At 39.1% G+C, this 18,228-nt stretch overlaps 2 protein-coding genes across 2 annotated transcripts in view; both read left to right on the top strand.

Moving 5' to 3' along the window:
- LOC108503443 (formin-1-like) overlaps positions 1-8,312 on the top strand; it is a 49,053-nt gene extending 40,741 nt beyond the window's left edge. Inside the window, exons 3-4 of the mRNA XM_017827388.1 lie at positions 6,508-6,683; positions 8,129-8,312. Coding sequence (XP_017682877.1) covers positions 6,508-6,683; positions 8,129-8,209 — 257 coding nt within the window. The 3' untranslated portion in view covers positions 8,210-8,312. The remainder of the gene's footprint in view (positions 1-6,507; positions 6,684-8,128) is intronic.
- A 6,422-nt stretch (positions 8,313-14,734) lies between these two features.
- FMN1 (formin 1) overlaps positions 14,735-18,228 on the top strand; it is a 130,359-nt gene continuing 126,865 nt past the window's right edge. The window contains exon 1 of the mRNA XM_017827387.1: positions 14,735-16,229. Within this exon, the coding sequence (XP_017682876.1) occupies positions 14,769-16,229 (1,461 nt within the window). The 5' untranslated portion in view covers positions 14,735-14,768. The remainder of the gene's footprint in view (positions 16,230-18,228) is intronic.

Below are 18,228 nucleotides of genomic sequence, written 5' to 3'. Positions count from 1 at the left end.
CTAACATTTGCTTTTAAAAATCCACAATTTGTCATCATGAAAAAGAATTTCTTAAATGTACTGTGGAAACAGAGGCAACCTGCAGCAAGGATTTTGCTAAACTACTTATAGTATGAATCACCTCATGCTATAATACAGATTCAATAAAACTATATAAACTACGGAGAAAGATGATACATATCATTGTTCCCAAAGACAGCATTTAGTATAATTTTCCAATTTCTCTACTCCTCCACTGAACTACAGATCTTCTTAATCTTAAAAGGATTTATTCATCTACCTAGTACACAATGTTTACTATTCTGCACAGGTAGCTCCGTAGGTCTTTACATTCTATCCAATACAAGAGAAAGAACTGTATTGATGCTAAGATTTCAGTCTTGAGTCTCCAGCAGAGCAAACAGGTTTCTTCTATTTGCTTCCTTCCCATAAGGGAAATCTAGAAAATTAAAAGGGAAGGAGGATAGCTTCCTCTAGATTTTTAAATTTCCTTTCAGCTTTTCTTATTTTTCTCTCTACTTATTCATATTTCAATAGAATCATAGAATCAGCCAGGTTGGAAAGGACCTCTGAGATTATCAAGTCCACCCCTTGATCCAACACCACTGTGGTTACTAGACCATTGCACTAAGTGCCACATCCAGTCCCATCTTAAAAACCTCCAGGGATGGTGAATCCACCACCTCCCTGGGCAGCCCATTCCAATGCCTGATTACCCTCTCTGTAAAAAATTTCTTCCTAATATCCAACCTGAATCTCCCCTGGCACAGCTTAAGCCAGTGCCCTCTTGTCCTACTGCTGGTTGTCTGGGAGAAGAGACCAACCCCCACCTGGCTACAACCTCCTGTCAGGTAGTTGTAGAGAGTGATGAGGTCTTCCCTGAGCCTCCTCTTCTCCAGGCTAAACAACCCCAGCTTCCTCAGCCTCTCCTTATAGGGCCTGTGCCCCCAGTCCCTTCACCAGCCTGGTTGGTCTTCTCTGGACCTGCTCCAGCACCTCAATGTCCTTCCTGAACTGAGGGGCCCAGATCTGGACACAGTACTCCAGGTGTGGCCTCACCAGTGCTGAGTACAGGGGAAGAATCACTTCCCTGGTTCTGTTGGCCACACTGTTCCTGATCCAGGCCAGGATGCCATTGGCCTTCTTGGCCACCTGGGCACACTGCTGGCTCATGTTCAGCTTCCTGTCAATCCAAACTCCCAGGTCCCTTTGTGCCTGGCTGCTCTCCAGCCACTCTGTGCCCAGCCTGTAGCGCTGCAGGGGGTTGTTGTGGCCAAAGTGGAGGACCCGGCACTTGGCTTTGTTGAACCTCATCCCCTTGGAATCAGCCCAACTCTCCAGCCTGTCCAGGTCCCTCTGCAGAGCCCTCCCGCCTTGCAGCTGATCGACACTCTCACCAACTTCATGTCATCTGCAAATTTCTTTAACTTTAAAATAGAATTTAACTGTAGAAAATCAAATCTTATTGTCCTCTGTGTCAGCTACTTACATGGGAACACTGAGTGCAAAATTTATGTTTATACAGAATTAATGTCTTTCTAGTAACAGGTCTGAGATAACCACAGGTGGCATGTGGATGGAACTGTGCAATATCATCTGACTACAGAATCTGACACTGCTGAGACTACTTCCAAAGCTGTTTTTGAGATTTAATAAAATGGTGTGTGTAGTAACAAAGAGATATTTTAAGCAGGAAAAATCAGAAAGCATTTACTGCTTAGAAAGAAAAAGGTCAGGCCAGAGGGATGGATCATGAAATTTGAGGTGCCTGTAGCAAAAAAATAATTGGTAGGATCTGCATATTTTGGATTCCCATAAATTAAAAAAAAAGAAGGTCGACTTTAAACTTTAGCTCAGTTTATCCTAACATTCCGCCAATGCTTTCAACAACATTGGTCTAGCCTAATCTATTTGAGCAAGGAGCTGTAACCAAGACTATTCAATGTGCTGTAACTCACTGATGTAAGATCTTGCAACAGCTAAATCCCTACAGTAATATCATTGTCTTAAGTTAGTAATATTTTAAGTCCTCTAAATGTAGTTCTGATGTTCAATGTGTTCATCTCTACTGTCAAAATGCTGCCTTTAAATAAGCAACTTTTGCATTTAGAGTGTTTCAGTTTTGTGGTCCACTTGCTGAAATAATCTACTTGGTTATTAATTTTGTTTCTTTGTTTCTAAAATTTAAGACCCTCAAAACTTTAAAGGTCTACAAAACTTTGCATTCAGAGACTCAATTTCCAATGGTGTGCAAAGACTTAAATTTTATTTACCTTCTTTTCACTCCTTTTAAGAAGAAAACAGTGAACACAAGTGTCTATATCTAATTAACACAAGGTTTTCTTCATTCATGCATGTGACTGTTTATAACATTCAAATAGGCAATAGAATTCTACATTACATAGGAATGAACATACAAAAAGGGTAAATGTTATATTTTTATCATATGTGATATAAGAAAGCAATCTAGAAAGAATGCAGTGTGATTAGAATATCAATATATAGAATGACCAGTGGTCAGGAAACATAGCTAAAAAGACAGTGTAAATATTGGCCTCAGACTTAAGTGTGTCATGGTTAAGCCAACCATGTTCCCATAGAGAATGGATATCATGAGTCATCCTAATTCCTTGAACTAGCAAAAAAAAATGTTTGAGAAGCTGATTTTTTCCCCAAGTTCTTTGTTCAAGACAGCTGAGAAAGTACAAACAGGTTTTCTATAGAGAGAGACTGCCCAGAGAAAACATACCATGTCCACAGAAACTGTAGAACTGTGTATTCCGCAATGGTGAACTAACAGAAATGTATTACATGTTACCTAATGCACCTGTTTGCTAATTTAAGACTTCGTGTTTAAAAGACTTTGTATGACAAGAATTGTAATTTGTACCAATAAATTCAAACATATGAATAATTATATAATTATGTAAGTTCAGCATAGGACTAGAGGTTTTAGGAAATCCTGGATGTACTATTAATTATCACAGTCTGATGATGTGACCCTGTCTGTACCCCTGAGGTTTAAGTGCCTCATTTGTCTTACTTGTAAATGTGACAAGATAAAAAAGTTGTTTGCTTACACTCACAAAGTCTGCATGGTAAAAATTGCCAAAGAAGCATTAAGTATTTAATCTTTCTGCATTTACATTGCTGTCTTCCTTTCCCTAGGGACAATAGATAGCAACAGATCTGTATTTGGGCAGTCTTCTTTGTACATGTAATGCTCATAGGAGGCACTCCTAACTGGTATAAACTTTAAAATCTGGAACACAGTTTCAGTAGCCATTGGACTTGTTTGAAGCCTTATTTTTTCAGAGGAGGGGAAAAAAAGATATCAAATCAGTTCAGCTGGCTAAAAGATAAGCATATGGATTTTAAAAGTTCCAAAATGTAGTCTATAATTGAATGATATATACATTTCTTTGCATATGCATGCATAAAATATATATGACTTTTTTTTAAACACACAGTGCATTGCCAATTTAAAAAAAAATTCTTTTCTGGGTAAGTGTAAGTAGCAGTAAAATCCATCTGTTGGAACTGACAGAATGGTGAACTTCAGGAAAAAATATGACCAAGCATTTAAGATTTTGCTTAAAATAGAATACTTAGAGAGAGGGTTAAACTTCTCCTTTCATATTCCACTGTCTGCTGAGGTGGATGGGTCCCTTACCATAGAAGTGTGGTTGTATGCTAATGGTGTGTGCAGGTGAGGACTGATTCAGGGCAGAATGGGGTCATCAGCTACCCAGATAAATGCATAGATAACAGAACATTAAGTTATAATTGGAATAGAGTGTGAAGCATGGAGGCTTGGTAACAGACTTGGGAGCAGTCTGCCAACAGCAAAAAATGCCATAAATTAATATGATGGTGCATAAAATTAAATTTGGACAAAAACTGAATCTCTGCAGCTGAGGGAGGTACTAATTTTTCTAGAGGCCCAGAAAGCATTTGGCAGGCTAACTGTTCTTAGCTGGGTCACAGTTAATTATGGGAAATACCAGCTGCTGCAAGAAGGAATTCTGATTGTGGCCTCTTGCTACAGCTCTGTATCACTTAATGAATAAATGAAAATTATTTCAATGACCATATTATGGGTAAAATTCACTGCCACAAAGGAATTTTCTCTTTAGGTGTAGCTGCTGTAGAACAGATATCTTGAAAAACATAGATAAAAATTGATCCAAACATACTGCCAACTACAAGCTGTAATTAAGCTTTGAAGTATTGAAGGTAATGTTGAGCAAGATGGGCAACCAGTAATGGGGGATTAGAAAATTAAAATGAATTCCCAAAGAGCATTGCATTAAAAATAGTACTATTTCCTGGGTTTTACTATGTATATTTGCATTTTAATACTGTTTTAATACTACATTGTTTTATGAAAGCATGTATGGTTTTTATAGATTATATTACATTATTCCAATTTTTTGTGATGAAAAATCAGTAGATACAAAATTTGCAGCACTGATACATGACAGAAATCAAGAGAAACACCAAAAGCTGGCATGATAGATTTGCTAGCATGATACAAATAATGTTCAGTTACCTTAAAAATGGTGATTTTTACTGTTTCTTCTCCACTTACTTGAAACTTTCTATTTTCCATATGTCATAATCACATAAAGTAGGGTGGCCGGAGATAACAGGGCTAATTGTACAGAGCAATAAAAATGAGGTCAAAATTCAACTGATACATTTTATTCAGCTTATTATACTTCCAAGCATAGTATTTGCATTTCTGATCTTAAAGTTTTCTAAATATCAGAATGAGTTATGTAATGACATACGGGCCAACAAGAAAAATATTTTATGAAATGTGTGGAAATATACAGAAAAGCAATGATTCAGAAAGTCAGAAAGCAAGTCTCTTTTTAGATCCCTGATCTTAAAGATAGCACATCTGGACTTGAGAATGTCATAAAATGTGCTGTCTTGTGTTTGAGTATCTTGATACTCTTGATTCTTGATACTTGAATATCTTCATATTATACACAGTGCATAATTTCAAAATGTGTAAAAGTATGTGTAATACTCTTTACTCTTTTTTGCAGAAATATTGTCTTTTGATAGGATCTCACTTTGAGATTTCATGTGAATAAGCAGATGAGTTTATTCACACAATAATAACTGATTTGTATTTTGAAGTGTTGGCCATTTTACCAGGTGTTCTACATTACTATGCTTACTGATACAGTGTGGCACCTGAATTTTTTGGAGCTGTAAGCTAACAGAAGTTTTGAAAATCAGCCTATATTTAAGCCAACATTCTTACAGCTGACAGCCCTAGTGCTACTTTTTTAATGTGGTCTTTTAAAATTAGGGAAAAAGAAAAAATCCAACCTTTTAAAAATTACAAAATTGTAAGTGCAATTCATAAAATCATAGAATGGCCCGAGTTGAAAGGGACCATAAAGATCATCTAGTTCCAACCCCCACCCCATGGGCAGGGACACCTTTCACTAGATCAGCTGCTCAGAGCTCCTTCCATTCTGACCTTAAATACTTCCAGGGTTGCTTTTATAATGCTGAGCTACAATATGCAGCAGACAGGAATTATGCTAGTGTCTGAAGTTTCCAGTAAAATGTTCTAGGATGGATGTGTCTGTGTATATGAGAGAGTGTATATGTCCTAGAGAATATAAAAGGAGGTGTATGTTTCCTATATCATATCCTATATCATATCAGACATTACACTTCAGAGAACACACTGACTTCATGGAATTCATTATTCTTCTCATTGTTAAAGTAGAGGCTATCATGCAGAAAAAAGGCATTTTTGGAGGGGACTAATAAACCAGCAATTCTATGAATGAGGGAGAGTGCTGAGTGGTTCTAGTGCATGACATAGAGGAGTATACTCTTGGCTATCAGGTTTTGTTGTTACCTCTCCCACTAAATTCATGTCTGTTTGTAACTAAACAGTTCCAAAACCAGGTTGATACTATGTTTTAAGGTTAATGGAGCAAAGCAAAGTGTTAAGTATCACTTCTGATTGAAAAACTCTGCTTTTTGTGCATTTGGTGTAAGGGACTTACGTGGATTGGCACAGTGCCCACTAAGGCTGTCTTTAGCCAACGTCAAAAAGTCTGTCTAATCAGTCTGTGTAGTTTTTATACTTCACACCCACCTCTGAAATGCGTGTGTCTAATTAGCACATTCAGAAGGATGAGTAAGAGTTCCTTCGCAGAGCCGTTGAAAACTCAAGCATCTTACACACAGTCTGTGTCTGTGTATGGGGGAAAGACAAGCAGGCCACTTTTTTTTAATGCTACATCTGTCCCACAAAATTAAGAACAAAAAGATTTTTTTTCTGAGTGAAAACAAAGTTTCTACCCCATTTATGCCATTCTGGTTTTTTTTAAACAATTAGGAGAACTGTAAGTGCAAGTGTTGGTAGCGTGTACCAGAGTTTCAAAAAGATATATAATTTTCTGTATGCAGGGATTATCTGCAGATGCATAGAATTATTTTATTTAATTTCATTTTTCTTGGGCCTTCCAGCAGAGTCTGCTTTAAAGGATGACATCACTGAAGGGCTGACTAATTTGGATGTGGCAAACAGAGATGAAGATACTTGGGTTCTGGATTGCAGATTGGGGCACTCCAACTCATTTACTCATTCAAGTGATAAAGAGAAGATCAACAGAAACGTGTTGCATTTGAGCCTGGAACTGAATGTGAGTATGACTCTATTCATGCTATATTGGGTTTCAACAAGCATTTATTATATATAATTACATTTTTGGTATGCATTTATTTTGTGTCTGTCTAAAAATTTTGGATGGGATGCAGTTTTCCAGATGGTCTGTGAGTCCATGTATCTTTGTGCAGCTAAGCCTGAAAGCAATACATAAAGAAAACTTTTGGAACTATATAAGTAGATTAAGATACATGATATGTCACTTCTAAAATCTTGATGGGTGTTTAGTTTAAATTAGTTGCTTCCTGGAAATGCATTGCAGGAGCTAGCAACTAGGAGACAGCAAGGGTAAGTACCAGGAAGATTTAGGTCAACAAGCTGTGTGTGTGCACATGTGCACACCTCTGTGTGTCTCTGTGTGTGTGTGTGTGTGTGTGTGTGCTTCTGTCCATGTGCACAGCCCAATTCCCAGTTTTTGTGCAGCTGAACTGGTACTGGAGTCAGACGGCCCATGCATTTGACAGGAAAAGTTTCTAAACTTCCTGGGATATAAACCTCTGAGGCTTCAGAAGGCAAAATGAGTTAATTACAATGTGAGACACTTCAACATGGCCCAGCTTAATGTAGCTGGAAATATTTACATGCTCCCAGGGTGAGCAGTAAGCAGCCTACAGATAGACATGTTTTGGCAGAAGTTTTCAAATTGGGAAAAGGAACAGAATGTAATAGAAGAGGAAAGAAACATGGAAGGGATTGAAAAGGTTGAAAGGGTTGAAAGATATTATTTTAAAGACTAGACTACCTAATACAGTTGGTACAAAGAAACACTAACAAAATTTATGTAACAGTGACATCTATTGGTAGAAATACCAGAACTGACTTAGAAGTACATTTAAAATGCTTTTAATGGTGTTTAAAATCACCATTGCTATTCTCTTGAGCTTGTTATAAAATTGATTTCTTGTCCTAATCTTCTTTTCCTAAAATAATTATTTAGAATACTGTTGTACTACTGTGAAAGTACAAATTTATTTATCCTTGTAGTAAAATGATGAGATGAAGACAATTAACTGGACTGAGAAGAATTGTGATGTAGCTATTATCACTGCTAGAAATATATACTACAACAGTCCATGAGGATACTTTGTCTGCATTTACAGTCCTTGTATAGAGCAGGAGGAGTTACAAATTAAAAGCCATTTAAGAACAACACTTTGAGTCAAGTAAGAGATATCTAAGATTAGTAAGCAGTTTATTTCAATTTTTCTTACTTTTTCTAAAGAGACATTTTATGTCTAAAAATCTAATTCATTGCATTATGAAAAATTTAGTAACTTCAGCTTCTTGTAGTTAAAAAGAAAGAATATTTATTCCACTATTTTAAAAAAATTCAGAACAAAAGCCTTAATTTCAGTTAAAAAAAGGGTGCTCAGCATAGGCTGATGGATTGTTAGGGACTCACTGAGACACTTTATCCTGCAGCTCACTCCCTGGGACTTTTCTGAAAGTCTTTTAGAACAGAACTCTGGGTTGAATTACAGAACCCTTGTATCTCCAAGATGAGTCCATGGGATTGGAGGAGGAGCTGCCAAAAGAATTGTAATGAGAAGACTGCTGCAGTTGCTGCCATTGGAATCTGTTTGGACTGCAGCATTGCTATAAGCAGCCTGTAAGAAAGATAATGGCAAAAAACAGGCTGCATGAGTTGCTGTGGTGAGAGCAACCCCTGGGCGTTCCCTTCCCCTAAAGGGTGGGATGTCACACCCAGATACTGTCTTCCCTATGCAGTCATCACACTGGACAGCAAGACAACTTGGTAAAAAATGTGCCAGTATCTAGAGGGCAACTCAGAAGCAAAAATGATGTTTCCAGGAAATAGCATCTGAAATGGACCTATTTATTTATACACAGTTGCACTACACCCAGTCATGTGATCTATGGCCCTTTCCTGCTGTTGGAAGAAAAACTTCATTCTGACTGTTCAAAAGTTTGGCACTACCATTTTATAATTCAGTTTTATTGATGATAATGACGATGTGAAAAACAAAGCTATTTATTGAATTGTTCTGCTTTCTCTGGATTATGAGTATCCTAACATTAATGTAGAATATACTTGTATGTGTTAATATATAGATATACCAGTGTTTGCTTATAGAATCCCTTGGGTTGAAAGGGACCTTAAAGATCACCTAGTGCTAACCCCCCTGCCAATCTTTCACTAGACCAGCCTGGCCTTGAACACCTCCAGGGATGGGGCATCCACAACTTCTCTGGGCAACCTGTTCCAGTGCCTCACCACACTCACAGCAAAGAATTTCCTCCCAATATCTGATCTAAACCTACTCTTAGTTTCAGTTTGAATTTATTCTCCCTTGCCCTGTCACTACATGCCCTTGTAAATATTATCTCGCCATCTGTCTTGTAGGTTCCCTTCAGATACTGGAAGGCCACAATTAGATTACCCCAAAGCCTTCTCTTTTCCAGGCTGAACAAACCAAATTGTCTCAGCCTTTCCCCATAGGAGAGGTGCTTCATTGCTCTAATCATCTTGGTGGCTTCCTCTGGACTCACTCCAAAAGGTCCATGTCTTTCTTGTGCTGAGGACCCTAGAGCTGGATGCAGTACTCCAGGTGGGGTGTCACACAGGCAGAGGGGAGGAATTCCCTCCTTCGACTTACTGGCCACTCTGCTTTTGATGCAGCCCAGGACATGACTGGCTTTCTGGAAGTGCACGTTGCCGGCTCACATCCAGCCTCTCATCCACCAGCCCCCCGAAGTCCTTCTTGACAGGGCTGCTCTCAATCTGTTCATCCCCCAGGCTGTACTGATACTGGGGGTTGCCCCAACCCAGGGGCAGCACCTTGCACTTGGTCTTATTAAAGCTCATGAGATTCCTACAGGCCCAGTTCTCAAGCTCTTTCATTATATTATTGAAAACATTTTTCTATGTTTCTATTCTACTGGAAGAAGGTAGGTAAAGTAGATGAGGGAGAGAGTGAATGAATTCTGCTCTAACAGGAATTTTAAATGCACAGTCTATAGCAGAAGCATGAAAAAATCCTGCATTAGATTTTAAATCTTACACATGGAGAAGATATAGAAATATGGAAGATAATGAAGCAAAATGGAAATGCAAGTCCGCCCTATTTTTTATATGGCATTTCATCTCAGATAAAAAAATACATAAGTGAGATGTGAAAATTCAGCTAAAATTACTATTAATAGCTAGTAATTACTTTAAAAATTATGGTAAATTAATGTAACTTTGGATTTTATTTTATAAAGTTTTTTGTTTAATGTTTAAACTATTATATCATACTGTAGATGGGGAGCAAAAGGCCTATTGAAAGGAGATGAAGAGAGAGCAACCTAGAAAAGGAAAAAGATTAAAAATTCATCTCCATTCTTTGTTACACTGAGTACCAGCCTTTGTGCCTTAATGCACAAAGATCTTACTTAACTTACACAGTTTATAGTGATCTTCTGTTCTCTGTCTTTGTTACTTGTAAGTCTGCTTGTATTAACTAGATCAGCCAATACATCTTCCTACAAGTTCTGCCTCAGAACTACCACTGATTTTTCATATGGTAGGTTTTACAGGCTAAATGTTTCATACATTTATTGATACAGTATGCACTCCTTCAAAATAGTACACTGACTTTCTTAATGTCCTTTCTGATTTTATAAGCGTATAGCTACTAGTCTTTTTTCAAATTCTTTTAAGTAGTCCATAGCTCAATGTCAAGCAGAATTTAGATGAAGATGTTACAAAAGACTTTGCAGTTATACAGACCTCTGCACCAAATGTGTATGGTGTCCATGCATTCTGTTAACATCCTGTAATACAGAATTTTGATAAGAATTATCAATCTCTGTTTCTATTGCTATGTCTAAAATTAATTACTTAAATTTAAAGAAATTATGTCGGTAATACCCAGATCCTCCAAACTCAGGAAAATTGCTCACATAAAACTGAGAATAATGATCAGTCAAGGACTTAGAGGTTTTCTTCCATCTTCCATGCTTTTTCTCTCTTAGAGCATTTAAAGAGATACTAAGTATAAAACAAGATAAACAGCAAGAGAGAAAAACAGGAGAGCAGGAGAATATTAAGACCACTATCAATTATGCACAGTAAATGTTGGGCTGGGGACAGGGCAGAGGGCAGGACTGTGTCAGCTGAGCTTCAGATCAGTTCAAACCACACAAGCTACAGCCACAACCTGGTGCTTCATGTGGCTCTCCCAAAGCCTGACAATTGCTGCATACTTGATTCTATTACTATTTTCAAGAAATTATGCAAACTTTTCTTGATGTGAGGTTCTTTATTTTGAAAAAGCAGTAGAAAGATTGTTTTCTATTCAGTTTAGGCACCTTGCTGTTTTGTAGAATGTGTCTTTCTGTCCTGTTCGTGTTTATCTAGTTTGTTACTACAGTCATCTGAAAAGGAAATATGAATAGATATGGGGTCAGGAAGTCTTGAGCCCTGCCATATGATAGTGATAGAAATTAGATCACCTTATTCTGGCTTAATATGTGTTTTCTTCAAGGCTGGTTTTAAAACCTACTTCACAAGCTCTTAAACACCTTGAGAACAGAACTGGAGTGAGTTGTAGGTGTGACTTCTGTCTGTGATGAAATGTAGGTCAAAAAGGGTGTGGATTATTAAATGTGCTTTAAACTGTAAGGAATGGTTGTCCTTTTGTATAATTAGTGCATTGACTGCCCTGAAAGTTGCTATGACAGGTTTTAAGGGCCTTTCTGAGGCACCAGAGTGTTGTCGGTTTTATGAAGTAAAGAGGCTTGTAACATTATCATAACTGATTTCTTCTAGAGATTTTGAAGTTGTTCCCTTAGATGCAGTGTTACAGCCTGTTCAGAGAGACTATCCTTATGAGATCCACCCAGCATTAAAACACTTCTGCCAGCAAACTGGCTGTCTCATTTGCACATCACAATATGATGATCCCTTTTTTGTATAAAAATATTAATGGGCACATATTGATGTATGTATTTTACCTAGAAACACTCTTGGGTAAGTAACCAATATGCATTTAATTATCAGCTATCCAGTCCCTCAACAGGGGAATGTCCACTGGGCTGATCATCAGAAAGTAAGAAACAAGTCCTTACAAAAGCCTTATTTGAGACTGGGGGTTTATGCACCGTGTGGTGAATTTGAGAGACTGACTGACTGACTTCCAGTTTTTGATCATTTCTCCAGGGGTAGATATCGAGATGAGTTTCTTTGCTTGTCCTAAAGCTCAAAAAGCTTGAAAGTTTCTTAACACTTCCTAGAGTTTACTACAAATATAGGTACATATAAAGCAGTATCATTTTCTGCAGGCTTGTGAGATTACCTCTGGTTTTATAAAGTATTATTTTTACTTCTGGAGTTTTAATTATTCAGTATTCAACTCTGGGATTCCTAGCATCTCAATACATGGTCTAGCCTGACACCCAATGCACCATCCTTTTCCTATTAATTTGATCCTTGTCTTCTAAATTTTTTGGGGATGTTGTTTAGAAGTAAAGTATGAGATTCCTGTTTTATGTTCACTTTAAAACTAAACTTTTCATATGTCCTATTAAAATCTTGAGTAATTAAATACTAGCTATGATCAGTAACCTTATATTCATAGGACTGTTACAGCTTGGTGACCCTTGTTTATTACAGAGAAGTGTAAGTTGCTGTTAATATTAACAGATAAATAAATAGATAAATCTGATTAAGTATGTTTAGTTTAAAAGGTACCATGAAGCTGTTCATAATGGTATATTTTTTGTTAGTGACCAACAAAACTGTTCTTGAAAATATGGTTTCATGTTTATCCACCATATGTAGTTAACCAGATCCCAAATAAATAGGCACATAAATAAATAAATAAATAAACAAGACATAACCATAGAAATTATTAGAACAATGACCAACTAGTCCTGTGATTGAACATAAAAATAGATGTAAATTTAAATGTAGAAAACTTTGGTTCAGTGTGATCACTTTGCCCCAGTTATTTTGTCATGAAATGAAATTTAGAATTGCTGTAGCTTTCCCTTCGAGAAATTTTGTCTTGCTGGAAATCACCAGTGCTGAGGTAGCTTCCTTCCACCTGTTTTTTAAATCCTAGGATTATAAGAACAGGTTGGTGTAGAGAGTCCTAAAGACTCTGTGTCTCTTTCCTTACGTAGATCTTCTTTTTATGATATTAATCTATATTAAGCCTAGAAAATCAGGGGAGCCATGACCCATCAGTTGCTTCTGACCTTTGCACCTGATGATTAAGCATAGCGGAGAAGCAAGTCCGGAGCTCACTACAGGAAAAGTCAGGCAGTAAGGCAGAAGACATTGCTCTGTGTTAAATCACAGATAAAGATGGGAATGATTGCAGTGCCCTTTGTCTACAGGTATGCACACAACCCTGTAATTGAAAAGGTGTCTGTAAGCTTCATCTAAGCCCTTAGTATTACAATATGATTTTCAGGAAACTTTCTTCCTAGGGGAGATACCAATGAGTTTTGCTGTTGACTTTATGATCTTTTATAATATATTGAAAATGTGGTCTACATTTTTAAATATCAAACTGAAAGTTAAATGTGTTGGGGTACTTTGTTGTTGCTTGTTGTCTGTAATATTCAGCTTTTCAGTAAATGTTTTTTGGAAATCACACACAGTGATGTGATCTGCAGCTGATTTCCCTGTGAAGGACAACTTTCCCCATGGTGCTTGTTTAAGATTACTCATCACAGCTAAATGGCCAACTGTAGAATGACCCTTTAACTTGGGTGCAGAAAAAAAATGGTATCTTTGTATTTCTAAGGCACCAGTGTGGAAATTTGACTAAACTTCTTAAAGGCTTGGGAATAAGAAGAATATAAATTCCTGCAGGTTTGCAGTCTCTGTAATTCCAAAAATAAGAAAAATAACAAAAGTGGGGACTTGTGATGGGAACCTGGCCTAAATGTTACTGACTCTCTGAATATCAAAGATGCTTAGAAGCATTTCACACTTTCTTTATATGTACTAGTAAAAATATATATAGTATCCCTTCACAAGTTAATAATGAGTTAGACAGTCTTGAAAATTTCCTTCAAGTGTTTTTGCCCGTATTACCTAAACAAATCTCACACATATAGCAGTACTGTAGCAATATACAGAGAGATGAATATTATCCCAGAATACGTTCGCAGAGATTGTTCTGGTTTGGAACGATCCAAGGCTGGTGCGGTGCGAATGGACAGCCCGTCCGATTTCCAAACAGTTAACTCGGCCCTCCTGGGCGCGGGCCGTGCTCCCGCCGCCCAGCGCTCCCGGTCCCTGGGTGCGGCCGGAGTCTCTGATAAGTACCTGTGTGCACCTCACTGCAGTAGCTGTGCAGAGCAAGGACAGTGGTAATATGAAACCAGTCTCGTTGGTTTTTGTTCATGGCCCTGGAGGCTGAAATCTGCATTCCAGATGAAACCTGCAGCAAATCGGAAGAGAGCCTCTTTTTTTCCTGCTTTCCTCGTCTTCAAGGGCGCTCACCCGAGTTGGCTCTGCCCGGCCGGGCACTGGGGGCTCTGAAGAACTTCAGGAGAAGGCATTGGAAACTTCAGATTCGTCACCTCGGGTTTCTATTTGACATATTTTGGTGGTTATGGATTTACAAAAGAAGTTCTTTTTCCGTGTGGAAAGACTATGCAAAAGAATCCGTCAGGAGTTTTCTGCTGAAAGCCACTCGGCGCTGGCGCACCGGGACAAGGAAGTAGCGAGCGGCTGCGCGGCGCGGCGCGGCCCGGCGGGGCGGCTGCTGTAGCCGACGGGCGCTGCGGGCTCGGCGCCTCGGGAGCCGGGGGCGCGCAGCCCGTCGGGGCGAGGAGCCCCGCGGGGACCGTTGGCCGAGGTTTCAGCTGAGATTAGCGCTGGGACAAACCCCTTTGTGCGAGAGAGCAGGTTCCAGGCGCTGCCGAGAACTTTTTTTTTTACGGTGGGTCTCTTTGCTGGTCCCGCGGTAGAGTTCGGAACACCGACGGCCGCGGCCGGAAGGAGCGGCGGGGCGGCCCGGCCGCGGGGGCGGGCGGCTTGCGCGGGCCGGGCCGGGCCGGGCCGGGCCGCCTGTTGCAGCCAGTCCCACCGGCTGCCTGAATGCGCGTAGTGAGTGTTCGGCAGTCAGCAGCACTGCTAGAAGCGAACCTATTCTGCGCTTCACGCAACATGGAAGAAGATAATGGCGTGCCCGATTGTAGCGAGCTTTTACACATGAAGAGTACAGCAGAAACTGAACCTGACCCTTTCACCACATTTTCTGTAAAAACACTGTTTGGATTTACAACAAAGTTTGAATCTACAGGTTCCAAAGAAGAAACAGTGCTTAAAGCATTTCAGCCTTTGCACAGCAATATAAACACTCATGCTAACACCTGGCATGAGAGGAATGATAATGGTTGTAATGACGACTCAGAAAATCAGCAGAGCATGAATAGTACCAGTGGCCGAGCTGACCCAATGTCTAGCAGGCAAGCAGGCCTGGAGCTGGAGTTAGCTGACCAAAACGAATTACTTCTTCAGCATTTAAGGTTTGTACAGACTTCTTTGTCTGAATCGGACAATGATGACAAGGATGCTATTCTCGTACAAGGTACTTTGGTTCATACAACAAGTGACACAGAATCGGACACAGAGAGTAAAGACCTAAACACCGATGAAAACAATACAAGCAAATATGGGCGAAATAATGCTGCTTTGTCTGCTGAGGCTATGGACAGTAGCAGTCAAAATAAGGAAGATTCAGAATCAGAAGAGCACAGCAACAGTGATGACGCTGTGGATGCAGATGACATTGAGTTATATCCACAATTTTCTAAGCAGCTCCCGAACGAGCTGGATAGTATTTTAGAGCATGACTCCAATGGAAAAGACAAAATGTTAATGGATGAGCAATTCAGTTGCTTGCTTGCTACAGGGGAATGCCCTCAAGAACTTTCAGATGAAGAACAAAGACCTTCAGTTGATAATATATCACTCCAAAAACCAGCACTGACTGAAAAGACTTTCCAGCTGCCTGCCTTCTTTAGTGGACTACGTGTGAGGAAAAAGGGACTAACCACGGAAGATGTGGAAACTGTTACAGAAATAAAACCGAGGGAGAATGATTTAGCTCTGCTTAAATTACGACAGCCTGTTAAGAAATCCAGTATTGCATCAGGTTTGACCATTAAAAAAAAATCATCTGAACCTAAAGCAAATCCGACTTTCCTGGAACAGCTCTCGCACTTGTTAAACATAGATGTCTCCAAGAATGAAGGTAGAACTGAGGACTCTGGTGAGGCATCTGGGGAGACCGAGGACAGCGATGAAGCTCAAGAGAACAAAGCCTCCAGCAAAAGAGAACCACGATTTCCCTCTGAGGAGATAAAATCAAGCCCTGCTGAATCTGCACTGGACGTCTTTAAAGCTTTATTCACACGGCCTCCCAAGAAAGAAACAACTGCAGATACTTCAGAGCTGGAAGCCATAAAACGCAAAATGAGAAATGAAAAAGAGTCCTTGAAAGCTGTATTTGAAAGGTCAAAATCAAAACCTGGGGATGGACCATCAGACAAATCTGTAGGTTGAATTGTTTTTCCTTCTTAGATCTGGAAGTAGAAGTATAAAAAAATAATGTCTTGTTTAAATATTATTGGTGGAGATGTCAGGATTGCCCTCTTCTTTTGGCAGTCTCAGATTTTGAATTCCCAGCTGAGGAAATCTTGGGGCTAATTTGTCAAAGGTTTTGATGATCTACAGTTGTAGCAGAATTTGGCTGCAGCTGACAGTGACAGTTAAAGCCTTTCAATTAGAAGTGAGAACTTAAAGATCAATTTCTGATTTTAAAAAATCTCAACGTAACAGTTCCCTAGATGTTAAGTATGGCTTTAAATCGGTTTGGTGCTGCAGATATTTACTGTAGTATTATTTAATAATTTCTCAATCCACTCAGTTTTCTTTCATTTAGTTTTTTTAATTTTAAAAGTAATTCTTCATTTTACCTGTAGAAATAATTTTATGATAAGAGCTGATACAAGAGGTTGTCAGTGATTTGCAGCTCAGTTTGTTCAAGACATAGAATATGAAGTGGGTTTTTTCTTGTTTACCTGCAAATACCTGGCTTTCCAAATACTGATAAGCATTTAACCTTATCCAAGTTTAACTTAGTGATTTCCATTCAGCAACTCAAGTTATGGATTAATATAAACATTTACAAGGTTAATGTTCTTAGGCATATGGAGATGTAGTTAGTATATTATTAAGAAATGAAAAAAATCTATGCTAAGTTTTCATACAGTCATAAATGAATTTGAATGTGATTTGAACTCTTTAATTAAATGAGTAGCCCTTGGATTGGCATTCCCCTAACCCAAAATTCTTACAGCTACATCTTTGGCAGATGTAATCAGCCGAGTAGACTGTTGTTGGTGAAGCGGGAATTACCTGAATGATTGAATTTGCAGGATTGTACCCTAAACCTGAAGCTCCTTAAGTTTAAATGCGGTGTTGGTTGTACTATCTTTAAAATTTTTATTCTTACATAAAATTAAAAACATTTAAAAAATCTTGAGTGACACTTGGGTAGACTGATAATACCAGTTTGTAGTAAATTACCTATGGGGAGTAGAAAAGAGGTACTCATTGGCTGTGGCATGTACAGCAATTGCAGTCTGAGTGTGCCCTTCCCACTCCTGACTTGCTTCTTCCTGCTTACACCAGTCCCTGTTCTGTGCTGGCGTCAGCGTTTGTGTGGCTCGCAGCAAACCTATTTGGGAAGCTGTCATCGCACACACTGAGGGAGGAGGCACAGGAGTCAGCAGGAGTGGCTTTTATAAGTGTCTGCTTAATGTCCAGTCTAGTGCAAATCTGTATTTTCTCAGGGCAAAGCCGGAGTCAAAGGATCTTGCCTTTCCTTTTCCTTGCTCACGTGGGCCGTTTAAGGGGCCACTTCTGTACAGGGTTTCACTGTTGCTGCAGTTGTGTCTATGCAATTACTCCAAGTAACATGTTGTAAATCTGGTAACAGAAATGTTGGAGATGTAAAAAAAACCCACGAAATGTAAACCTGTAAAAGAACGCTTGTTTAGTGGGTTGTTCCCTTCCCCCCTTCTCCTTCCCCCCAAATTAAGGACTTATTTTAGCATTCCAGTTGACAGTGCAGTCCCATTAACAGCTGCAGGAGCACTTTGATGTGGCAATATTACCTGGTATGTGGACTGAGCACTCTGCTGGGGGTGGGGCAGGAATTTCATAAACTAGCTCTGGTTTCAGAAAATTATATTGTCAGATTACGTCTTAGGTGAATTGCACTAATGTTTGCTTCTAAGAGGAGCACAAATGGGTCTTTTCATTCTGGAATAAAGATACAGGAAAAAACCCTAGTATTCTTCACCACCTCTGTGGTTCGCCAAAGGATAGACAGCTCTCCACAGTGATGCGAACAGTTCCAACGTATCCTTGTATGTCACATGCATTATTATTTTCCTTCTCAAAATTATCCCTTCCAACCAACTGAGCACTGTTTCAATTAGTAGAATGAGACAGATAACCATTCTGGAGTACGTGTGTAGAGCTGAGC

This window comes from Lepidothrix coronata, unplaced genomic scaffold, assembly GCF_001604755.1.
Source record: "Lepidothrix coronata isolate B3197 unplaced genomic scaffold, Lepidothrix_coronata-1.0 Scaffold138, whole genome shotgun sequence".
In the NCBI taxonomy this organism is placed as follows: domain Eukaryota; kingdom Metazoa; phylum Chordata; class Aves; order Passeriformes; family Pipridae; genus Lepidothrix; species Lepidothrix coronata.
Note: the sequence above shows the minus strand (reverse complement) of the source record. Positions and strands in the feature narration are given on the sequence as shown.